General features: G+C 43.8%; 1 protein-coding gene across 3 annotated transcripts in view; it reads left to right on the top strand.

Annotated features, from left to right (window-relative positions):
- The window catches only part of LOC109869417 (kelch-like protein 17), a 34,825-nt gene extending 14,437 nt beyond the window's left edge, over nucleotides 1-20,388 (top strand). For 2 of the 3 annotated variants that reach the window (XM_031804177.1, XM_031804176.1), the window contains exons 4-12: nucleotides 6,179-6,400; nucleotides 14,076-14,192; nucleotides 14,300-14,513; nucleotides 14,810-14,954; nucleotides 15,844-16,011; nucleotides 16,416-16,504; nucleotides 16,795-16,868; nucleotides 17,206-17,387; nucleotides 18,063-20,388. In XM_031804177.1, the coding sequence (XP_031660037.1) occupies nucleotides 6,179-6,400; nucleotides 14,076-14,192; nucleotides 14,300-14,513; nucleotides 14,810-14,954; nucleotides 15,844-16,011; nucleotides 16,416-16,504; nucleotides 16,795-16,868; nucleotides 17,206-17,387; nucleotides 18,063-18,291 (1,440 nt within the window). In that variant the 3' untranslated portion in view covers nucleotides 18,292-20,388. The remainder of the gene's footprint in view (nucleotides 1-6,178; nucleotides 6,401-14,075; nucleotides 14,193-14,299; nucleotides 14,514-14,809; nucleotides 14,955-15,843; nucleotides 16,012-16,415; nucleotides 16,505-16,794; nucleotides 16,869-17,205; nucleotides 17,388-18,062) is intronic. The other variant, XM_031804178.1, reaches the window with a different exon arrangement.
- Nucleotides 20,389-24,870: the final 4,482 nt, after the last annotated feature.

The raw sequence follows: 24,870 nt of genomic DNA, 5'->3' as shown, positions 1-24,870 counted from the left end.
AGTATTCGGCCCCCTTGAACTTTGCGACCTTTTGCCACATTTCAGGCTTCAAACATAAAGATATAAAACTGTATTTTTTTGTGAAGAATCAACAACAAGTGGGACACAATCATGAAGTGGAACGACATTAATTGGATATTTCAAACTTTTTTAACAAATCAAAAACAGAAAAATTGGGCGTGCAAAATTATTCAGCCCCCTTAAGTTAATACTTTGTAGCGCCACCTTTTGCTGCGATTACAGCTGTAAGTCGCTTGGGGTATGTCTCTATCAGTTTTGCACATCGAGAGACTGACATTTTTTCCCATTCCTCCTTGCAAAACAGCTCGAGCTCAGTGAGGTTGGATGGAGAGCATTTGTGAACAGCAGTTTTCAGTTCTTTCCACAGATTCTCGATTGGATTCAGGTCTGGACTTTGACTTGTCGTTCTAACACCTGGATATGTTTATTTTTGAACCATTCCATTGTAGATTTTGCTTTATGTTTTGGATCATTGTCTTGTTGGAAGACAAATCTCCATCCCAGTCTCAGGTCTTTTGCAGACTCCATCAGGTTTTCTTCCAGAATGGTCCTGTATTTGGCTCCATCCATCTTCCCATCAATTTTAACCATCTTCCCTGTCCCTGCTGAAGAAAAGCAGGCCCAAACCATGATGCTGCCACCACCATGTTTGACAGTGGGGATGGTGTGTTCAGGGTGATGAGCTGTGTTGCTTTTACGCCAAACATAACGTTTTGCATTTTTGCCAAAAAGTTTAATTTTGGTTTCATCTGACCAGAGCACCTTCTTCCACATGTTTGTTGTGTCTCCCAGGTGGCTTGTGGCAAACTTTAAACGACACTTTTTATGGATATCTTTAAGAAATGGCTTTCTTCTTGCCACTCTTCCATAAAGGCCAGATTTGTGCAATATACGACTGATTGTTGTCCTATGGACAGAGTCTCCCACCTCAGCTGTAGATCTCTGCAGTTCATCCAGAGTGATCATGGGCCTCTTGGCTGCATCTCTGATCAGTCTTCTCCTTGTATGAGCTGAAAGTTTAGAGGGACGGCCAGGTCTTGGTAGATTTGCAGTGGTCTGATACTCCTTCCATTTCAATATTATCGCTTGCACAGTGCTCCTTGGGATGTTTAAAGCTTGGGAAATCTTTTTGTATCCAAATCCGGCTTTAAACTTCTTCACAACAGTATCTCGGACCTGCCTGGTGTGTTCCTCGATCTTCATGATGCTCTCTGCACTTTTAACGGACCTCTGAGACTATCACAGTGCAGGTGCATTTATACGGAGACTTGATTACACACAGGTGGATTGTATTTATCATCATTAGTCATTTAGGTCAACATTGGATCATTCAGAGATCCTCACTGAACTTCTGGAGAGAGTTTGCTGCACTGAAAGTAAAGGGGCTGAATAATTTTGCACGCCCAATTTTTCAGTTTTTGATTTGTTAAAAAAGTTTGAAATATCCAATAAATGTCGTTCCACTTCATGATTGTGTCCCACTTGTTGTTGATTCTTCACAAAAAAATACAGTTTTATATCTTTATGTTTGAAGCCTGAAATGTGGCAAAAGGTCGCAAAGTTCAAGGGGGACGAATACTTTCGCAAGGCACTGTACCATATAAAAAAAAATCAGGACAGCTGATGGTTTGTTACAAGTTTATATTTGCCTAAAGATATTATGTTTGTCCGACAAGGTGGGATCTTTTTGTGTCGGTAAAATGTATTCTGTGAGAAATGGTGGTGGAAACTCATTTATACGCAAATATTGATATAATAACCATCATATCAAAGTAAACCTGGATTCACATGATGATATGGTGTGTGGTCCTTCCACTATGATTTGGGAAACCATGCAGTGTATTAGGTTACAGATTAAATAAGTTATTCTGAACTTCACAGGGTGGTGAAAGTGCAAGGTGATGAGTTTGATGCTCCTTTCCAATAAATATTGAGGGTTATATTCTGGTGACAGGATCGATGCTTGACTGCCGTTCTCGATTTTATCAGTAATAATCTCATGTAGATTAGCCTACCCGCACAGCCTACCCACACTGTAGACTATCTTCCAGCTGTTGGCTAGAGCACACGTACCAAGACCAGAGTAAGGACATTTGCTATTTAACCCAACAGTTTTAGTCAAAAATACAATGGAAACACATTGAACTTCAGATTTTTATTCAGTACATTTAAACTTAAGCAAAAAAAGTTAATAAATGTATGCTCTACGTCATAACACACTGATTTTTAACTGCAACAAGTCCGTTTGGTGGAAACACACCACTGGTGAAAAAATGCACATGTTGTCTTCATGCATATTTTAGAATATTCGCATGAAAATATGTCGCCAATTGGATAGAAACCTAGCTCCTGTCACCATGAAAATGTTTAAAATCTGTCTCAGCAGCATATATATTTGATGCAACAAGGGTAGAAATTGCTTATTGGGTCGATATTACCAACCAAGCAAAGCAGAGCTGTTTCATCAAGGTACAAATGTCCTGTGCTTTTTCAATTTGCGCACAGACACATATTTTTATTTATTTATTTTATTTTATTTTACCTTTATTTAACCAGGTAGGCAAGTTGAGAACAAGTTCTCATTTACAATTGCGACCTGGCCAAGATAAAGCAAAGCAGTTCGACAGATAAAACGACACAGAGTTACACATGGAGTAAAAACAAACATACAGTCAATAATGCAGTATAAACAAGTCTATATACAATGTGAGCAAATGAGGTGAGAAGGGAGGTAAAGGCAAAAAAGGCCATGATGGCAAAGTAAATACAATATAGCAAGTAAAATACTGGAATGGTAGTTTTGCAATGGAAGAATGTGCAAAGTAGAAATAAAAAATAATGGGGTGCAAAGGAGCAAAATAAATAAATAAATAAAAATGAAATACAGTTGGGAAAGAGGTAGTTGTTTGGGCTAAATTATAGGTGGGCTATGTACAGGTGCAGTAATCTGTGAGCTGCTCTGACAGTTGGTGCTTAAAGCTAGTGAGGGAGATAAGTGTTTCCAGTTTCAGAGATTTTTGTAGTTCGTTCCAGTCATTGGCAGCAGAGAACTGGAAGGAGAGGCGGCCAAAGAAAGAATTGGTTTTGGGGGTGACTAGAGAGATATACCTGCTGGAGCGTGTGCTACAGGTGGGAGATGCTATGGTGACCAGCGAGCTGAGATAAGGGGGGACTTTACCTAGCAGGGTCTTGTAGATGACATGGAGCCAGTGGGTTTGGCGACGAGTATGAAGCGAGGGCCAGCCAACGAGAGCGTACAGGTCGCAATGGTGGGTAGTATATGGGGCTTTGGTGATAAAACGGATTGCACTGTGATAGACTGCATCCAATTTGTTGAGTAGGGTATTGGAGGCTATTTTGTAAATGACATCGCCAAAGTCGAGGATTGGTAGGATGGTCAGTTTTACAAGGGTATGTTTGGCAGCATGAGTGAAGGATGCTTTGTTGCGAAATAGGAAGCCAATTCTAGATTTAACTTTGGATTGGAGATGTTTGATATGGGTCTGGAAGGAGAGTTTACAGTCTAACCAGACACCTAAGTATTTGTAGTTGTCCACGTATTCTAAGTCAGAGCCGTCCAGAGTAGTGATGTTGGACAGGCGGGTAGGTGCAGGTAGCGATCGGTTGAAGAGCATGCATTTAGTTTTACTTGTATTTAAGAGCAATTGGAGGCCACGGAAGGAGAGTTGTATGGCATTGAAGCTTGCCTGGAGGGTTGTTAACACAGTGTCCAAAGAAGGGCCGGAAGTATACAGAATGGTGTCGTCTGCGTAGAGGTGGATCAGGGACTCACCAGCAGCAAGAGCGACCTCATTGATGTATACAGAGAAGAGAGTCGGTCCAAGAATTGAACCCTGTGGCACCCCCATAGAGACTGCCAGAGGTCCGGACAGCAGACCCTCCGATTTGACACACTGAACTCTATCAAAGAAGTAGTTGGTGAACCAGGCGAGGCAATCATTTGAGAAACCAAGGCTGTCGAGTCTGCCGATGAGGATATGGTGATTGACAGAGTCGAAAGCCTTGGCCAGATCAATGAATACGGCTGCACAGTAATGTTTCTTATCGATGGCGGTTAAGATATCGTTTAGGACCTTGAGCGTGGCTGAGGTGCACCCATGACCAGCTCTGAAACCGGATTGCATAGCAGAGAAGGTATGGTGAGATTCGAAATGGTCGGTAATCTGTTTGTTGACTTGGCTTTCGAAGACCTTAGAAAGGCACGGTAGGATAGATATAGGTCTGTAGCAGTTTGGGTCAAGAGTGGGGTTCTGTGTGGTAGAGGGGATTAATCCAAATCACACAACAACAACAAAAATAAAAACAATAGATATAGTTATAGAGGCCCAAGAAGAAAACATAATAATAATAAAAATTTAAAAAAGTTTAAAAAAAAAAAATTCAGATAGCAGCCGGTAAGACAGCTAACGGTTAGCAGGCCGCAGATGGGCGTTCAGGTAACGTCGCGACGGAGGAGCCAGCCGAATAACTCCTTCGGGTAGATAACGTCGGCAGTCCAGTTGTGAAGGCCCGGTGGGGCTCCGCGAAGGCAGTAAAACGGGTCCGGATAGGTGACTGCAGCCCAGGTGTGATTGATGGAACTCAGGAGTGATTGACGGAGCTTGCTAGCTCCGGAATAATTGATGTTTGCTCCGGAATCGACGAAGGCCGATAGTCACACGGATAGCAGCTAGCTAGCTGTGAGATCCGGGTATGAATGTCCAGAGAGCAGTCGAAATCCAGGGACATGGAGAGAAAAATTGGTCCGGTATGTTCCGTTCCGAGCCGCGCTGCGCCGTACAGAACTGGCGATAGATTTTCGAGCTAAAGGATAGCTGATGACCACAAACCGTGGTTAGCTGAATACTAACGATTTGCCAGTAAAGGAGCTAACTAGCTTCTGAACTAGCTTCTGGATTAGCTTCTGGCTAGTTTCAGGCTAGCTTCTTGGAGTTTCAGGCTAGCTTCTTGGAGGATTACAGATCTGAGGTAAATAATACTTTTTTATAAATATACATTGGTGAGGCGGGTTGCAGGAGAGTGTTTTGAAGATGAGTTGATAGAAAATAAAAATAAAATGTATGTGAAAAAGTTGTAAATATATATATATACAGGACACGACAAGACGAGGACAAAAGACGTCTGAACTGCTATGCCACAGCTTGGCTACATTGTAACCGTGAAGTGGCCGTGGTGCACTCTCATGGGGCTCAGCCAGGCTGTTTACTTTTGTAACTGAATGAAAACAACATCTTAACAATGTGGTTTAAACAAATTTATTTTGGGGAAATGGATGGCAAAAATGCTGAATTGTGCTAAATACCTGTAAACAGCTTGGGGAGAAAAGTTATTCCACATTAATCATGTAATATTAGGCCTAAGAATTATTTCTCACTATCTACTTGTGAGCTACTCATTGACAGCCCGCCAGCTACCGGACATGCCATTTTCCGCCAAGGTGGTAGGCTGATGGAAGGCTACTCAGTCAGTGGGAGAATCTCAAGTGTAAACTCCTCACGTCCCCTCTCCTCGCCTCCTTCTCAAATTGCATTGGATGAGAAAGCCAGAGGTCCCGCCCCTCTGACCTTCTCCTCCAATGAGTTTTGTGAAGGAGATGAGGAGAGAGGACTCCAGCAATAGAGGTTCTCTCAGAGGCTGCGATACAGCAAAGCCTTATCAGACATGCTCGTGCTCATCAAGGTTCTTACAGGCACCGTGAAATGGCTAACTTTTCTCGTGGTGCTGCCTCTCAAATGATATGTAACAACACCCTGTGTGCATCCGACATGAAACAGTGATACAAATGTTCGTTTTTTTAACACCAGTGGTGCAGCGAGTGCTTTCTAACTGCACTGAGCCAAAACAGTGGAGCATGGGAGTGAAGCATTGGTTTCAAGTGGGCCAAACCATTCATCTTGAGGCAACGAGGGGAAGGGGTGTAAAATGGAATCTGTTACTTGCATTTTGATGTATTATATAATAATGTATTTTAAGACTAGCTCAAAACACTACTAATCATTTGAAAATGAGAAATTACCTAATGGATCATGATACTTTTCTGGTAAAAAAAAGTGGGGGTGCAAAAACTGCAGCTGCTACGTTTGCTACATCGCTCAGGCGTCTATGGCTCCCCCCGATCGTCCTCTTTTTCTTCTAGACCTTACTCCCAGCGGCCAGCCTGCTGCAGCTCAACGGGGTGAGGGACGCCTGCTGTAAGTTCCTCCTCAGCCAGCTGGACCCCTCTAACTGCCTGGGCATCCGCGGCTTCGCAGACACACACTCCTGCAGCGACCTGCTCAAGTCGGCGCACAAGTACGTCCTGCAGCACTTCGTGGAGGTGTCCAAGACCGAGGAGTTCATGCTGCTGCCGCTGAAACAGGTAGAGGCCAGACAGAATACTGAGCTAGCATGTCATATGCCTTTCCTTACAGAATGACGTGACAGCGACGGGATCTTATTTTTGTCATTGTTTTGCATTGGAGTTGTTGAAAGTTATTGTGGCACTTTGGTTTATGACTTTGTGCGCTGATGTTGGGAGCCTGCAAGCTCTAGGCACACTAGGAATATAAACCTTTTCACCTCTTAATCAATCAAGGTGATCTACAGTGCTGTCCACTCATCTGACAGTTATTGGTAAAGACAAACAAAGATGCTCAGCTACACTGGGATGCATTAGTCTCCTCCCACTCTGACTGTCCCTCTCTTTCCTGCAGAAAGAGGAGAACATCTTGTCATGTTCTATCCTTTCCTCAACCCCCTGAAGATCCTTCATAGAGCAAGCAGCAAAGACAAGAGTGTGTAGTTGCCTTTTGAACACTCATTAAACGAAGACATCTCTCCATCCTCGGCTCCTTGTCAATCAGTGTCTATTGTAGTTTTACTCATCATGCTCTCCATCTAGATTTTCTGTCATAGCAGCTCAGCATAGCAGTCACTTGTTCATTGTCTGGACTTGTCCAATGACAGCCTAGTTTAGGGGTATGACCTGGAAGTGGTAATTAGCCAGAGCACTGGTTGATGTTCCAGACTGAGTACATTGCAGATGTTGCATTGCATTGACCAATGGTTGCTTGCCACATCATCGACTGCGCAGTCGGTAAATCCGATTTCTAGTGGGTAATTCCACGAAAGGATACAGCTAAAATATTTTTTTGTATCCGAATGTTCTGGCAATTCTCACATAGAAACGTCATTGGGAGGAAGGATCTTTGACTTGTTTTTTTTTCTATCACAAACTATTTTGGAGAAAATCATGATGAAAGTGACCCTATGATGCATGAACCGTACATGATATCTTTACATTTTAGTTGTCTTATCCAGAACTATTTACAAACACAATTTAGGGTTAAGTGCCTTGCTCAAGCATAACGGACAACATCTTTGTGTCATTACACTCCCTATACTGTGCTCAGACCTATGGAGTATGTCGAGGTCCTGTCAAAACACAATTACATTGATTTAACATAAAATATATCAATAATTCAAAGGACCCTTTTTGATTTTGTACATTTTAAGACATATACTTTGTTACAATATACTGTACAAGTACATACAATTTCCAGAGTGGGCTCCCTGCTCATTTTGAAGTGTTCATACGTTTAATGAGCACCATCAACACAGTGAATGGGGAAATGGATTAAAAGGGAACTCCCTCTGTTGTGATTTGGTAATAATGTCTATGTATATATAAAATGGGTCATAGCTTCAAAACTAAGTTTGACAATTTGCCAGTTTATCAACTTTCCAAAAAAAAGATCCTAAAAAATGCAGTGTATGATATACCAGTCTTTACTTTTTACCAATGTAAAAAAATGATTTCAAATGTTGCTACATAAGACCAAATCCAGGTGGTGAGACACATATTGTTCCAAACAATGTCTAAAAATAAGCTAAATCAAATAGGGTACTTTTTTGTTTTCAAAGTCTAGACATAATCCATATGTTAGAGCTTAATGACACCAAGATGTTGCATGTAACGATTCCCGGATCATAAGGTCTTACACGAGGCATGTAGAGGTCTGAAAAAAGGTCCTCAAATGAACTCTTCGTCATGAATTTCCCCCAAAAATGGTTTGTGATACAAATGTCAAAAGCATGTCAAACATCCTTCCTCCCAATTAAGTTTCTATGTGAGAATTGCCAGAACAATATAAGATATCCAACATTTTTGGGGGTCCTGGCACGGAATCGTAATGTTTTTTCGTGTGTTTTTTTTACCTTTATTTTACTAGGCAAGTCGGTTAAGAACAAATTCTTATTTTCAATGACGGCCTAGGAACAGTGGGTTAACTGCCTGTTCAAGGGCAGAACGACAGATTTTGTACCTTGTCAGCTCGGGGATTTGAACTTGCAACCTTTCGGTTACTAGTCCAATGCTCTAACCACTAGGCTACACTGCCGCTGTTTAGCTGATACGTTAAACACCCATCGAGGCGTTGTAAGATCCGGCATGCGTCTTGAAGCCTAGAACACTGCCATGGTGTATGTGCTGCCAAGAGACTGAAACATCTACAGGAACCCACGTCCATGAAAAGCGAATGGGGAAGTAGCGACCTAGCATGTGGACAGATGTGAACGCTCATTTCATCCTGTGGTCAGAGTTGAGGGGTAGGAGTCAGTAGTCTCTGTTAGGGTCTGAGTTGGGGTTAGCAGCGTGCCTAGTTGTGTTGGTGAACATCCGTTTTCGAGACAATATCAGAGACGGGACAGGTCAAGCTATGTGACAGCTGTGACAGCACCAGCTGTTAGGATTTTCCTCCTGACTGAAACACTACACTAACGATTTGATTGCTCTTTAATTCTCTTCCATCTCAATGTTACCCAGCCAGATTGAAATGAATTGGGCACTATCCATTAGCCAAGAGTAGAATGAGTAGGCTTAGTGACATCCGAAACGGAGCTGTAGGGCTGCCAGCTGTGACTCTGCTCTCTCTTTTGCTTTCTCTTTGTATTCCTTTGTCTCTCTCTTTCTCTCTCTCTCTCTCTCTTTGTGTCGCTCTCTACTTTCTGCCTCTCTTTTTCTTCCTTTCTCTTTCTGAAGCGGTCGTGTGCCAGTCACAGATCTGCACAGGGGCAGGATTTATTTACCTGCTCTAAGTGTTTTTGAGCTCACCGAGCCATATGAAAAGCGCCCCCACATTTTCTCGTTTTAGACACGAACACTGGCAACTGGACTTTTGACTAGACCTTATGGTCATCTACTACACGGTGTTATTGCTCACATACACAGATATTTGGTTTATTCATGTTTTTAAATATACATTTTGTATCTGTTCTTTCTGCCTCTCTCAAACATGCTTGTACTGGTACACTTTACATGTCAGACACAGACACATTGTCTGTCTGGCTCTGTACTGTGCTGCTCTGTACTGTGCTGGCTCTGTACTGTGCTGGCTCTGTACTGTGCTGGCTCTGTACTGTGCTGGCTCTGTACTGTGCTGGCTCTGTACTGTGCTGGCTCTGTGCTGCTCTCTACTGTGCTGGCTTTGTGCTGCTCTGTACTGTGCTGCTCTGTACTGAGATGGCTCTGTACTGTGCTGCTCTGTACTGCTCTGGCTCTGTCCTGTGCTGCTCTGTACTGCTCTGGCTCTGTCCTGTGCTGGCTCTGTACTGTGCTGGCTCTGTACTGTGCTGGCTCTGTACTGCTCTGTACTGTACTGTGCTGGCTCTGTGCTGTATGGCTCTCTAGTTCATGTGGATTAGGTAATGCTGTTTGTCTGAAGCTGCTGCTATTCTATTGATCTCAGCAGCAGCTGGCAACTCCAGCCCTGCCCTGCCTGACTAGGAGCTGTGCCACCCTCTCTGCAGTGCGCACACACACACACACACACACACACACACACATCACCCTAAAAGAGGCACACACACACACACACTACACCCACGCACTACATAGTCACGCTGTAATATATCAGGACACGCCCTTACCCATTAACCTTTATTTAACCAGGTAGGCTAGTTGAGAACAAGTTCTCATTTACAACTGCGACCTGGCCAAAATAAAGCAAAGCAGTGCAACACAAACAACAACACAGAGTTACACATGGAGTAAACAAACAGTTAATAATACAGTAGAAAAAGTCTATATACAGTGAGTGCATATGAGGTAAGATAAGGGAGGTAAGGCCATAAATAGACTGTGGTGGCGAAGTAATTACAATATAGCAATTAAACACTGGAATGGTACATGTGCAGAAGATGAATGTGCAAAGGAGCAAGATAAATAAATAAATAAATGCAGTATGGGGATGAGGTAGTTGGATGGGCTGTTTACAGATGGGCTATGTACAGGTCCAGTGATCTGTGAGCTGCTCTGACAGCTGGTGCTTAAAGCTAGTGAGGGAGATATGTGTCTCCAGCTTCAGTGATCTTTGCAGTTCGTTCCAGTCATTGGAAGCAGAGAACTGGAAGGAAAGGCAGCCAAAGTAGGAATTGGCTTTTGGAGTGACCAGTGAGATATACCTGCTGGAGCGCGTGCTACGGGTGGGTGCTGCTATGGTGACCAGTGAGCTGAGATAAGGCGGGCTTTACCTAGCAAAGACTTGTAGATGACCTGGAGCCAGTGGGCTTGGCGATGAGTATGAAGCGAGGGCCAGCCAACGAGAGCGTACAGGTCGCAGTGGAAGGTAGTATATGGGGCTTAGGTGACAAAACAGATGGCACTGTGATAAACATCCAATTTGTTGAGTAGAGTGTTGGAGGCTATTTTGTAAATGACATCGCCGAAGTCAGTAGGATGGTCAGTTTTACTAGGGTATGTTTGGCAGCATGAGTGAAGGATGCTTTGTTGCGAAATAGGAAGCCGATTCTAGATTTAAATTTGGATTGGAGACACTTAATATGAGTCTGGAAGGAGAGTTTACGGTCTAGTCTGACACCTAGGTATTAGAACCGTCCAGAGTAGTGATGCTAGTCAGGCGGGCAGCGATCGGTTGAAGAGCATGCATTTAGTTTTACATGCATTTAAGAGCAGTTTAAGGCCACAGAAGGAGTGTTGTATGGCATTGAAGCTCGTTTGGAGGTTAGTTTACACAGTGTCCAAGGAAGGGCCAGAAGTATACAGAATGGTGTCGTCTGTGTCGAGGTGGATCAGAGAATCACCAGCAGCAAGAGCAACATCATTGATGTATACAGAGAAGACAGTCGGCCCGAGAATTGAACTCTGTGGCACCCCCATAGAGGCTGCCAGAGGTCCGGACAACAGGCCCTCCGATTTGACACGCTGAACTCTATCAGATAAGTAGTTGGTGAACCAGGCACGGCAATCATTTGAGAAACCAAGGCTGTCGAGTCTGCCGATAAGAATGTGGTGATTGACAGAGTCAAAAGCCTTGGCCAGGTCGATGAATACAGCTGCACAGTATTGTCTCTTATCGATGGCGGTTATGATATCGTTTAGGACCTTGAGCGTGGCTGAGGTGCACCCATGACCAGCTCTGAAACCAGATTGCATAGCGGAGAAGGTACGGTGGGATTCGAAATGGTCGGTGATCTGTTTGTTAACTTGGCTTTTGAAGACCTTAGAAAGGCAGAGTAGGATAGATATAGGTCTGTAGCAGTTTGGGTCTAGAGTGTCTCCCCCTTTGAGGAAGGCGATGACCTCGGCTGCTTTCCAATCTTTGGGAATCTCAGTCAATACGAGAGTTCGAACAGGCTAGTAATAGGGGTTGCAACAATTTCGGTACATCATTTTAGAAAGAGCGGTTCCAGATTGTCTAGCCCGGCTGATTTGTAAGGGTCCAAATTTTGCAGCTCTTTCAGAACATCAGCTATCTGGATTTGGGTGAAGGAGAAATGGGGGAGGCTTGGGCTAGTTGCTGTGGGGGGTGCAGGGCAGTCGACCGGGGTAGGGGTAGCCAGGTGGAAAGCATGGCCAGCCAATAAAAAAATGCTTATTGAAATTCTCAGTTATAGTGGATTTATTGGTGGTGACAGTGTTTCCTGCAGTGGGAAGCTGGGAGGAGGTGTTTTTATTCTCCATGGACTTTACAGTGTCCCAGAACCTTTTTGAGTTTGTGCTACAGGATGCAAATGTCTGCTTAAAAAAAGCTAGCCTTAGCTTTCCTAACTGCCTGTGTATATTGGTTCCTGACTTCCCTGAAAAGTTGCATATCACAGGGGCTATTCGATGCTAATGCAGAACGCCACAGGAGGTTTTTGTGCTGATCAAGGGCAGTCAGGTCTGGAGAGAACCAAGGGCTATATATGTTCCTGATTCTAATTGTGGGGTGGGGCATGCTTATTTAGGATGGTGAGGAAAGTACTTTTGAAGAATAACCAGGCATCCTCTACTGACGGGATGAGGTCAATATCCTTCCAGGATACCCGGGCCAGGTCGATTAGAAAGGCCTGCTTACTGAAGTGTTTTAGGGAGCATTTGACAGTGATGAGGTGTGGTCGTTTGACCGCAGACCCATTACGGATGCAGGCAATGAAGCAGTGATCGCTGAGATCTTGGTTGAAAACAGCAGAGGTGTATTTGGAGGGCAAGTTGGTTAGGATGATATCTATGAGGGTGCCCGTGTTTACAGCTTTAGGGTTGTACCTGGTAGGTTCATTGATAATTTGTGTGAGATTGAGGGCATCAAGCTTAGATTGTAGGATGGCCGGGGTGTTAAGCATGTCCCAGTTTAGGTCACCTAGCAGCACGAGTTCTGAAGAAAGATGGGGGGGGCAATCAATTCAAATATTGTGTCCAGAGCACAGCTGGGGGCAGAGGTTGGTCTATAGCAAGCGATAACAATGAGAAAGGTGGATTTAGAGTAGTAGAAGCTCAAATTGTTTGTGTACAGACCTGGATAGTAAGACAGAACTCTGCAGGCTATCGCTGCAGTAGATTGCAACATCGCCCCCTTTGGCAGTTCTATATTGTTGGAAAATGTTATAGTTAGGGATAGAAATGTCAGGGTTTTTGTTGGTCTTCCTAAGCCAGGATTCAGACACGGCTAGGACATCCGGGTTGGCAGAGTGTGCTAAAGCAGTGAATTAAACAAACTTAGGGAGGATGCTTCTAATGTTAACATGCATGAAACCAAGGCTTTTACGGTTACAGAAGTCAACAAATGAGAGCACCTGGGGAATAGGAGTGGAGCTAGGTAATGCAGGGCCTGGATTAACCTCTACATCACCAGAGGAACGGAGGAGGAGTAGGATTAGGGTACGGCTAAAGGCTATAAGAACAGGTCGTCTAGTACGTCTGGAACAGAGTGTAAAAGGAGCAGGTTTCTGGGCGCGATAGAATAGATTCATGGCATAATGTACAGACAAAGTTATGGTTGGATACAGTGGAGGTAGGCCTAGGGATTGAGTGATGATGATAGAGATATTGTCTCTAGAAACATCATTTAAACAAGGTGATGTCATCGCATGTGTGGGAGGTGAAACGGAAGGATTAGCTAAGGCATGTTGAGCAAGGCTAGAGGCTCGACAGTGAAATAAGCCAATAAACACTAACCAGAACAGCAATGGACAAGGGATATTGACATTAAGGAGAGGCGTGCGTAGCCGAGTGATCATAAGGGTCCAGTGAGTAGTGAGGCTGGTTGGAGTCACGGCGATTCAGACAGCTAGCGGGCCGGGGATAGCAAGCATACACAATGTCTTTGTGGTGCTAATGGAAATATGATTCTAAACCATGTTCTTCATGAAAATTGATCCCACACACACACACATTTACCTCGGCTCATTGTTTCATTTTTTGGGACATTTCAGTAAAGCTGACCTTTTCAAGATGTTCCAAAATTAACATTGATTCCAGATAAATAGGAATGAATTCATGTTATAATTTCTTGTTGTGACAACTTTTGTGACTCATCCCACGTGGGATGAACCCCTTTGTGGGGGACTAGCTTCTTTCATTGATGTAAGAGAATCGCTAGCAAATGTCAAGAGGTGTAGAGACTGCTGTGTTTGTAACTCTTGAGTAAAATGATACTCTCTTGCCCTCTTTTTCTCTACTTCTCTCTGTGCCTACCCGTTCTCCCTCTCCCCCACACCCCTTCTCTCTCCTCCTCCTCTCTCTCCCCCTTCCTTCTCTCACTCCTCTCTGTGTGAAGGTATTGGACCTGATCTCCAGTGACAACCTGAACGTGCCGTCGGAAGAGGAGGTATACCGGGCCGTGCTGAGCTGGGTCAAACACGACATTGACGGGCGCAGGCAACACGTTCCCTGGGTAAGATCAAATATCCACCTGTGCAGCTCAGTGTGTATAGCATGACACTTACAATGTCAGGATTGTGGGTTTCATTCCCGCCGCCCACCTCCCATTCCCCTCCCTAGCTGATGAAGTGTGTACGCCTGCCCCTACTGCGGAGGGATTTCCTCATGAGCAACGTGGACACGGAGCAGTTGGTGCGTCACCACTCGGAGTGCAAGGACCTGCTCATCGAAGCCCTCAAGTACCACCTCATGCCCGAGCAGAGAGGCGTGCTGAGCAACAGCCGCACCCGGCCTCGTCGCTGCGAGGGCGCCAGCCCCGTGCTCTTCGCCGTTGGTCAGTGTGCCCCAGACATTACCCACCAGGGTACATACACACACGCGATCCTGAATTTGGCCCTTAGTTAAAGGCTAACCGGTTCACAGATACTGGGTAACATTCAAAACGCATAACATTTTAAATAGATGTGATTTGGCAATTATCCAAAATGAGTTTGGAATATTACAGTTCGCGACTACCATCTATAGAATATTTGTTCTTATTATAACTGAAATGGGACCATCCTCAGCACTGTTGTTCATGTTGTTAGCCAGGATGATTATGTGGTTGTTGTCTGTGTGTGTTGTGCCCAGGTGGGGGCAGTCTGTTTGCCATCCACGGCGACTGCGAGGCCTACGACACGCGGACAGACCGCTGGCACATGGTGGCCTCTATGTCCACCCGGCGGGCACGGGTGGGCGTGGCGGCCATAGGAAACAAGCTGTACGCAGTGGGAGGGTAAGAGATGAACTCATCTGACCAACCTTTGACCCCTAGATAGGATGAGGATAGATCTGGATGTGGGTAATAAGTCTTAACCAATGTTGTGCTAGCTATCTGAAATAGGACTGTTTAACACTGGTATGCTAGTGGTAGTTTTGCTAGCTAGCTAGCTCGGTTAGGTTAATATGAATGTCTTAAAAGTGAGACGAGGATTAGGGGAGATAACTTGTTGTAATCTTATTTAACCGAACACATTGAATTATATTATTTTGTATGATAAGATAAACAGTTGAATGTGGCAGCAGGACTAACATGAGCGTTGCCCTTAAAGTGTAATTATTCAAATTGTGACTTTCAATGCCAAAGCACGTCCCCTCTATCCGAGAGAGGGAAACAAAACTAATACCCTTTGCTTTTGTACATCAAGTGAAAGGTAGAACAAAGTAGTATCCAGACTACTATCACTGTCTGGAATGTCAGTCTCATCCAGGTTCCCCTGATGGAAATAAGCCATGACAAATAAATAAGCAGATGATACCTTATTTAAAATCCATTTTATTTCAAGAATAATTATTTTATTGTATTTTTTTAAAACTGTTAACAAAATACAGTTGTGAAGAATTGCGAAACCTGAAGAGGTACCAGACACCACTAGTGTCAGAGCCCATCCTCCTATGGTTGGCCTAGGATATGTCCAAAATGGCACGCTATTCCCAATATAGTGCACTGTTTTTGACCTGAGCCTTATGGGGAAAAGGTGGCCATCTGGTAAAAAACAGTGCACTATATAGGGAATAGGGTGCAATTTGGGACTCATCCTAGACCAACCATAGGAGGATGGGCTCTGCCACCAGTGTCTGGTACACAACCCCTAAGCCCACTCACTGGCCTCTCTCTTGCTCAGGTATGACGGTACCTCCGATCTAGCGACTGTGGAGTCCTACGACCCGGTCACCAACTCCTGGCAACCCGAGGTTTCCATGGGGACGCGGCGGAGCTGTCTGGGTGTGGCGGTGTTGCACGGCCTCCTGTACGCGGCCGGCGGTTACGACGGAGCATCCTGCCTCAACAGGTCCACTTCTGTCGCTGCTCACTAGGCCTGTAGCGGTTAGTGCTGCTGACCCCGGGAACACATATGCCAGGGTCGGGATTGGGTTCAAATCTAGCCCCCGTGCCTTTTGACTTAGTACAGTAGATAGAAGAAGTTCCATCTACCCACTCTGAGGACTTGGACTCCTCCATAATAACTTAGGGACACCGTCATAAATGTTACAACGTTAACATGTATACCTCCATAAAGTGCTACAAATACGAATGTACCTCTAGCCCGCTGTCTACAGGGAGACTTCCTTGAATGTCAGTGAATAAATCCGACACTGGTTGTCTCAACAGATTTTCACTCACATATACAAATACTGAGCTGGGATTGTTGTACTCCATCCATGTATGTAATGAGTGTCCCCTCTACCCCAACAGTGCAGAGCGGTACGACCCTCTGACCAGTACCTGGACCTCCATCGCTGCCATGAGCACCCGAAGGAGATATGTCCGTGTGGCCACTCTGGGTGAGCATGTGATGTTCACCTTGGTGTGATTATGTAATCGATTGAGCACGGATATAATGTAGGCTAGAGTGATTTTCCTACTGGGTTCCTGGTTATTATGGGCCTCATCAAACATTTGAGAGCTTTAATCTGGCATTTGGAGCTTGTCATCACGTGACTCTCTGTCTCTTTTTCTCTTTTTCTTCTGTTCTCTCTCCACCATCTCTCACTCCCTCTCTCGCTTTTCTCTCTCCCTCTCTCTGTCACTCTACCATCTCTCACACTCTTTCTCTCTCTCTCTCTCTCTCTAGATGGCAGTCTGTATGCAGTAGGAGGGTATGACAGTTCCTCACACCTAGCTACGGTGGAGAAATATGAACCACAGGTAAAAAACCGAAACAAACAATGAGATCTCTATCAATATGAACATGTTTCCTGGACCCAGATTAAGCCTATAGAAGAATCTCAACTGAGCATGATTTTCAGTAGCCTGGTAGAACCAACCTGATCGCTGTGTTCACCATCCTATTAAATACAATGGTGAACGTAGTGATTAGGCTGGTCCCACCAGGCTATATTTTCAGTCCGTCAATATGCTTAATCTGGTTAAAACCGGCCCATAAAGCTGAACTTCTGCCCAGATCAAAAAGTAGAACCAACACTGATGAGTCCCTCAACTGACCATGTGACTCCTAACAACCCTCTATGATTGGTCGGAACAGAGCAACGCGTGGACGGCCATCGCCAACATGCTGAGCCGACGCAGCAGTGCCGGGGTGGCCGTGCTGGAGGGCATGCTCTACGTAGCCGGGGGAAATGACGGCACCAGCTGCCTGAACTCAGTGGAGCGGTTCAACCCCAAGACCAATGCCTGGGAGGGCGTGGCGCCCATGAACATCCGCAGGTGGGCACCGCCAGCCACGTCACAATCGCTACCAACCACCTGTGGCTATACCTTCATTACCAGTGCATATATAGAGCCTTCTCTGGCTCCTCATAGGTGCCTTTATAAGTACATGAAGGTTGCGAATGCATTTAGAATGTATCCCACACAAGTGCCTTTAAGGTGTTATGTTGTACACAATACTTGATGCCATTCTGTTATACAAGAGTATTTGAAAGTAGTCTCAGAGTGTGATGAGGTGTTCATACAGCCGTTACTCACCTAATGATTAGGGTTTCTGGACCCTGCACATGCAGTGGGCCTTAGAGACCAGGATTGGGATATTTAAATTTAATTGGAGTCAAACATGCACATACACACACACACACACACACACACAAACATGAAGACATTCATACACACAAGATTACACACACACACAGGGAAATAGACGGAGTCAACAGGAAATGAATTGACCAGGGAAACCTGATGACAATGGATGCTCCAGTCCATAAATAAACCATTGTTGTAATCAGCAGTGTGGCTCATATTCATCTAAAAACAGGCCCCATCTAGTCACAGCAAGGTCGTATTCACTACAACCAAACGGAAGCAAACAGGCTGAAACAGGGAGGGACCTACCTGAATTTGACCTGCCTTACTGAGTCTGCATGTTATGCTGCACCCCTTTCCCAGAAGTACCCATGACCTTGTGGCCATGGACGGCTGGCTGTACGCAGTGGGCGGCAACGACGGCAGCTCCAGCCTCAACTCCATTGAGAAGTACAACCCCCGCAGCAACAAGTGGGTGGCGGCCTCCTGCATGTTCACGCGACGCAGCAGTGTGGGCGTGGCCGTCTTGGAGCTGCTCAACTTCCCGCCGCCCTCGTCGCCCACGCTCTCCGTGTCCTCCACCAGCCTTTGACACGGGGCTAGGTTCCGGCTGACCTCAGCCCCCACCTCGGTCACCCCCGCACAGCCAGGCCCAAGCAAGAGACGTAACTGCTCTGTGTGAAGGGGGGGAGGGAGGGAATGGAGGGGGTGCAGTTAAACAGAGAAGAGGTGATGAGGTTGGAAGAGCGAAGGATGGGGAGAGAGAGAGAAACACAGAGGTTGCTGGTGGTCTCGTTTCCTGAGGTCTCGCTGTATTACCGTAAAGATACCAGCTCCTCGTCTCTTGAAGAACACGGTAGAGTTTTCCTTGGATAAAGATTTTAAAAACTAAAAAGCATCCTCCCTTTATCCCTCTTTCCCTTTGCAATCCAATGCTTGAAACACAGTCTCTGAAGACAGTCACTTTGTGAATCATGTGTACTGTAAATGTCACCATTTTTGCAATAATATATATATGGATATTGAAACTAATTATTTTAACTAAGGAATGTAGCTATAGACTGGTTCTGCCATGCATGCTTATCGTGTCCTGGCCGGCAGGAATAAAAATGTATAGTGCTGCTGAATGTGTCACACTAGGTGGCAGTAACGGCCAATGTTGTTACCGTCCAACCCCACAGACGCACGTGGGGAGGAGGGTGAAGTTACCCCTAGACGCTGATCTTGGGTCAGTTTAGCATTTTCCCCACGAATGGTTAAGGTTAGGATTGGGGAAGGGGGAGCTGATCCTAGATCTGTACCTAGGGAAAACGTCACACTGAAAAATAGATCTATTGATGCTAGATCTACCGTTACTCGAAACTGTAGATTTGTTTAAATCCCTTTTTTTATATATAAAAAAAAACAATTACGTTGAATTCTATTTCTTATTTATTAATAATTAAAACAATCTATAGCTAATATATTCAGACAATTTCAAAGATGCTTTATGAAAAGCAAATGGACCACTGCTACAACTCAAGAGAGACGTATGTTTTTATTTTGTTGCGTTAACTTTGTGCATATCATGGATGGAAGTGTGTCATCGAATGTCAAAGTGTGACACTGTTAGTCATTCAGTTTGTGCTTGAGAGTTGAGTGTATCAGAGTGAAGAGAGGATTGATAAGGATGTCTTAAACTGAAGACAATATCAGGGCCGTATTCATAAAGTATCTCAGAGTAGGAATTCTGATCCCGGATCAGGTCATCCCTCTTATTCTGAATGATTTAAAAGGCTACACTGATTCTAGATCAGCACTCCTACTCCGATACGCTTTACACATACGGGACCCCGGTCAACTGAAATATCTCTTTATTATTTGTCATGGAAAACAGTTGAAAGATAAAGGTTTATTTTTTTCATGCAGTGGTTCATGTAACCATGAGAGAAATTAGCTGATGCATTTACAGGTCCTCGTGGATATTCTTTTGTGTGTTGGTACCTTGATTGTAAATGTAAGTATATTTTCTGTGTGTTTTTTTTATTGCCTTGTCACTGCCACGTGCATGACACCACCAATGTCATTAATAGTTAATGAGGGCGGCAGGGTAGCCTAGTGGTTAGAGCGTTTGACTAGTAACCGGAAGGTTGCAAGTTCAAATCCCCGAGCTGACAAGGTACAAATCTGTCGTTCTGCCCCTGAACAGGCCGTTCCTAGGCCGTCATTGAAAATAAGAATATGTTCTTAACTGACTTGCCTAGTTAAATAAAGGTAAAATTGAAATTAGGGCAACTGATGTCCAATACTGTTGTGTGGAAGGCTATGCTTGTCCACTAGCTAATTAGAAGAGCCTAATGTGCTGTATAGATCATTATCATTCATAAACACACACAGTGGTATCATGCTTCTGGCAGCTTTGAAATGGCTTCAGTGCGTAAAGTTCAAGTTAGCAAGTTAACACAAATGGCACCAATCTGAACACTTGACACTAACGACGGTCATGTCAATGTAGAACACCTATGGTGCTGTCATTTTGTCTTACATACACTTCAGTTTGTACTTTCACCCATACCTCATCTAGGTATTGTTGAAAAGGATACAAATGTACCAGGGATACAGATGTATAAACGTGTGACAACAGTGGGGCAAAAAAGTATTTAGTCAGCCACTAATTGTGCAAGTTCTCCCACTTAAAAAGATGAGAGAGGCCTGTAATGTTCATCATAGGCACACTTCAACTATGACAGACAAAATGAGAAAGAAAATCACATTGTAGGATTTTTTATGAATTTATTTGCAAATTATGGTGGAAAATAAGCATTTGTTCACCTACAAACAAGCAAGATTTCTGGCTCTCACAGACCTGTAACTTCTTCTTTAAGAGGCTCCTCTGTCCTCCACTCGTTACCTGTATTAATGGCACCTGTTTGAACTTGTTATCAGTATAAAAACACATGTCCACAACCTCAAACAGTCACACTCCAAACTCCACTATGGCCAAGACCAAAGAGCTGTCAAAGGACACCAGAAACAAAATTGTAGACCTGCACCAGGCTGGGAAGGCTGAATTTGCAATAGGTAAGCAGCTTGGTTTGAAGAAATCAACTGTGGGAGCAATTATTAGGAAATGGAAGACATATAAGACCACTGATAATCTCCCTCGATCTGGGGCTCCACACAAGATCTCACCCCGTGGGGTCACAAGAACGGTGAGCAAAAATCCCAGAACCACACGGGGGGACCTAGTGAATGACCTGCAGAGAGCTGGGACCAAAGTAACAAAGCCTACCATCAGTAACACACTACGCCGCCAGGGACTCAAATCCTGCAGTGCCAGACGTGTCCCCCTGCTTAAGCCAGTACATGTCCAAGCCCGTCTGAAGTTTGCTAGAGAGCATTTGGATGATCCAGAAGAAGATTGGGAGAATGTCATATGGTCAGATGAAACCAAAATATAACTTTTTGGTAAAAACTCAACTCGTCGTGTTTGGAGGACAAAGAATGCTGAGTTGCATCCAAAGAACACCATACATACTGTGAAGCATGAAACATCATGCTTTGGGGCTGTTTTTCTGCAAAGGGACCAGGACGACTGATCCGTGTAAAGGAAAGAATGAATGGGGCCATGTATCGTGAGATTTTGAGTGAAAACCTCCTTCTATCAGCAAGGGCATTGAAGATGAAACGTGGCTGGGTCTTTCAGCATGACAATGATCCCAAACACACCACCCGGGCAACGAAGGATTGGCTTCGTAAGAAGCATTTCAAGGTCCTGTAGTGGCCTAGCCAGTCTCCAGATCTCAACCCCATAGAAAATCTTTGGAGGGAGTTGAAAGTCTGTGTTGCCCAGCAACAGCCCCAAAACATCACTGCTCTAGAGGAGATCTGCATGGAGGAATGGGCCAAAGTACCAGCAACAGTGTGTGAAAACCTTGTGAAGACTTACAGAAAAAGTTTGACCTCTGTCATTGCCAACAAAGGGTATATAACAAAGTATTGATATAAACTTTTGTTATTGACAAAATACTTATTTTCCACTATAATTTGCAAATAAATTCATAAAAAATCCTACAATGTGATTTTCTGGAGAAAATAAAATCTCATTTTGTCTGTCATAGTTGAAGTGTACCTATGATAAATTACATGCCTCTCATCTTTTTAAGTGGGAGAAATTGCACAATTGGTGGCTGACTAAATACTTTTTTGCCCCACTGTAACTCTAAGCTCGAATGATACTCTGAAACACGTAAGTAAGATTATACCAGGATTCTTTGGAAGTTAAAAGGTGGAGTGGTTAAAATAATGAACCTATTTGTACAAAGTTGATACTGACTCTTTGCCTGAGGTGAAAGAGCAGTGTCAGCCAAGGTTACAATAGACTACAACGGGTCCTAATTTGAGTTCTTGACTCAGTCATGGTTAACTAGGTTCAATAAATATGTAGCACAGTGTGATAAGATGTCAAACTTCTGAGAAGTCATTTTTTTCTCCCTTTTTTAAAAAAAAAATTCAGAAGGATTTGGATTTTCTAGTTTTGTTTTTTCCGGAACAACCCAATATTGGTTAGTTGTAGAAAGACCTCCTTAGAAAACAAAGCTCTGTTTGTCTAATACAGATTATTTCCTGAAATGGTGAAGTGTCTTGTTCCCAAAGGGCAAAAGTGGTTGCACTGATATTTTTTGTGACATTATGGTCAGGTTGTATACTGATTAGATGTATTTTTAGCAACCAGAAAATGACATCTTTAACTAGTTGTAATCTGGTATCTGACCATACAACCAGAAAACACATTTACAACCAGAAAAATAACTCATAACATTCCATGGCAAATTTGCCTTCTGGGTTTGTGTGAACTCCTTTATGTACCATGAGTGAAATCCGCACTCAACCACACAAGACCTTGGCTTCCATTTTGTTGATTCAAATATAAATCAGAAGTTACCCAATTTCTTGGATTAAAACATTTGTGCAATGTCAAAGTGACTGTAGCTTTTTCAGTTAACACATTGTCACATGCATTGTTTATTTATAATATGTTTGTTATATTTATGAGGACACTTGTAAAGTAATTTTGCACTATTGTGAAAATGGAGCAATACACTGTATAGAAAATAAATAAATATATGTTTTCCGGTGTGAGGACCCGTGTTGTCTATGGATTATATTTTGAACACACAGCCCACTAAGCACAAGATGTTGAAAATATGTCTTCTTTGTTAAAAAGGCGTTAAAAGACGTCTTTGAACCAATTTTGCTCAGTGGGCGCTAGTTCAGTTAAAGGTTGCTTTGCTAACAGCATGTGTGTGTTGCTATGCCCACTACAGTATCCATTTAGTATCGTCCCAGCATGCTTTCCTTTCACACTAAGCTGAGTGGACAGCTGAGCACTCTCACTTTACCCCTCATGACCTCGGTCACATAAAATGCACACTCACTCTAAGACACATACACAATGTGAATATAAATGCACACACTGATATGAAAAGTACATACTATGTTGGTCATTTTTTTATTAAGCTTACTGTGAGCCATCAGAAAGAACTGTTACACTACAACAATCTGCTTTAAAGAGTCAAATGGAAGCCTATTGATGTCTTTGGGGGGGGGGGGGGGGGTATAAATTAATGGTTGCCCTGTAGTCCTTCTGTCCCCTGTGCTGATAGGTGGATGGTAATGAGTTTACAGCCTGGGCCCATAAATGCAGGCACAGCTATGTAGCCAGTCACACAGTGGATCAGAGACAGCTAGACCCCCTTCACCCCTCCCTGGTCCCTCTGTGACTGTCACCCACTGACATTCCTGTACTGGTGTCAATGGCCAAACGGCTCTTATCTGGCTATGGTGATTAAGCCACCGTCCCTGGAAAAGTTGGAGTGTCAACTGTGCCACAACATGAAAGGGTGGGACCCATATGCTTTTGGGGCTGTTGCCTAAGCTTGGGGGCCTTTTTACTTCTGAAAACATCACAAATCCTAATAAATCAATGTAAACTCCTGGTTTATGAAAATGTTATTTAGGTAATATTGGTTATTTGATGTTCTCTGAAAAACGATGCAGCATCCTGATTAGGTTCAGGAGGGTTAAATCAGTTTGATAGGAATTAATGTAAAGTCCTTGTCATACTAGTTTATGAACTTGGTCTTGGTGGTAATATAGGTAATTTGAGGTGTGGAATAGGAATGGAGTCATCATTCTTGAAAAAAAAGATGTGGCAACCTGATTACAGGTTCAGAACTGAAAGGGGAAAATGTGTGCGTGAATGTCCATTAGACTTGTCACAACAAAACTTTGTGATTCACATTCTTGCTCTGTGGAAATCTATGTATGTCAGTGGTACCCAATGGGGGAAGAAAAAAAAAAGTTGCAATGTGTTGTATGTGGATAATCCAAAATGCAGTATTACCTGCCTTGATACATACACGGATACATCACACCCCTTCCTTGAGCCCACCCCCCTTTGTTCATGTTTTTGTTTTAGAACCTTTTTGAGGACCATATATGAAGTGAGCCATGGAACCTTTCAAATATCTTATGACATCTTCATAGATTCATACGATCCTAAATTGATTGATCTTCTCTTCAAAGACAGTCCAATTAAGATTCCTTTATTGTTCTCCTGTGTCTGAGAACTTTGGCCCGAACGGTTCTCTCTTTGACACCTGATGATGCGGGGGGCTCTTACCCAGACTCCATTTTAAAAGGGCCTTGGTGTGACTTTAGCACCCTTGCTGTCACCCACTGAGTCTGGATAAACACAGGTGGGTGGCTTCCTGGGTAGGCCCAAAGTTCAACTCAGACCACATATTGGGAGACATCTTCAGTCGGCGGACTAGAAGGTTATGTGAACACATATCTTAAAACATCTAGTGACACCCCATCCCATGAACGGGACCGTTGTCATCTTCTGACACTAATTAGCATAACGCAACGGACATAAATATTACTAGAAAATATTCCTATTCATGAAAATCACAAGTGAAATATATTGAGACACAGCTTAGCCTTTTGTTAATCACCCTGTCATCTCAGATTTTCAAAATATGCTTTACAGCCAAAGCTAGACAAGCATTTGTGTAAGTTTATCGATAGCCTAGCATAGCATTTTGACCAGCTAGCAGCAGGTAACTTGGTCACGGAAATCAGAAAAGCAATCAAATTAAATCGTTTACCTTTGATGAGCTTTGGATGT

This window comes from Oncorhynchus kisutch, linkage group LG24 (genome assembly GCF_002021735.2).
Source record: "Oncorhynchus kisutch isolate 150728-3 linkage group LG24, Okis_V2, whole genome shotgun sequence".
NCBI lineage: Eukaryota > Metazoa > Chordata > Actinopteri > Salmoniformes > Salmonidae > Oncorhynchus > Oncorhynchus kisutch.
The sequence above is the reverse complement of the archived record's forward strand: the minus strand, read 5'-3'. Positions and strand labels throughout refer to the sequence as shown.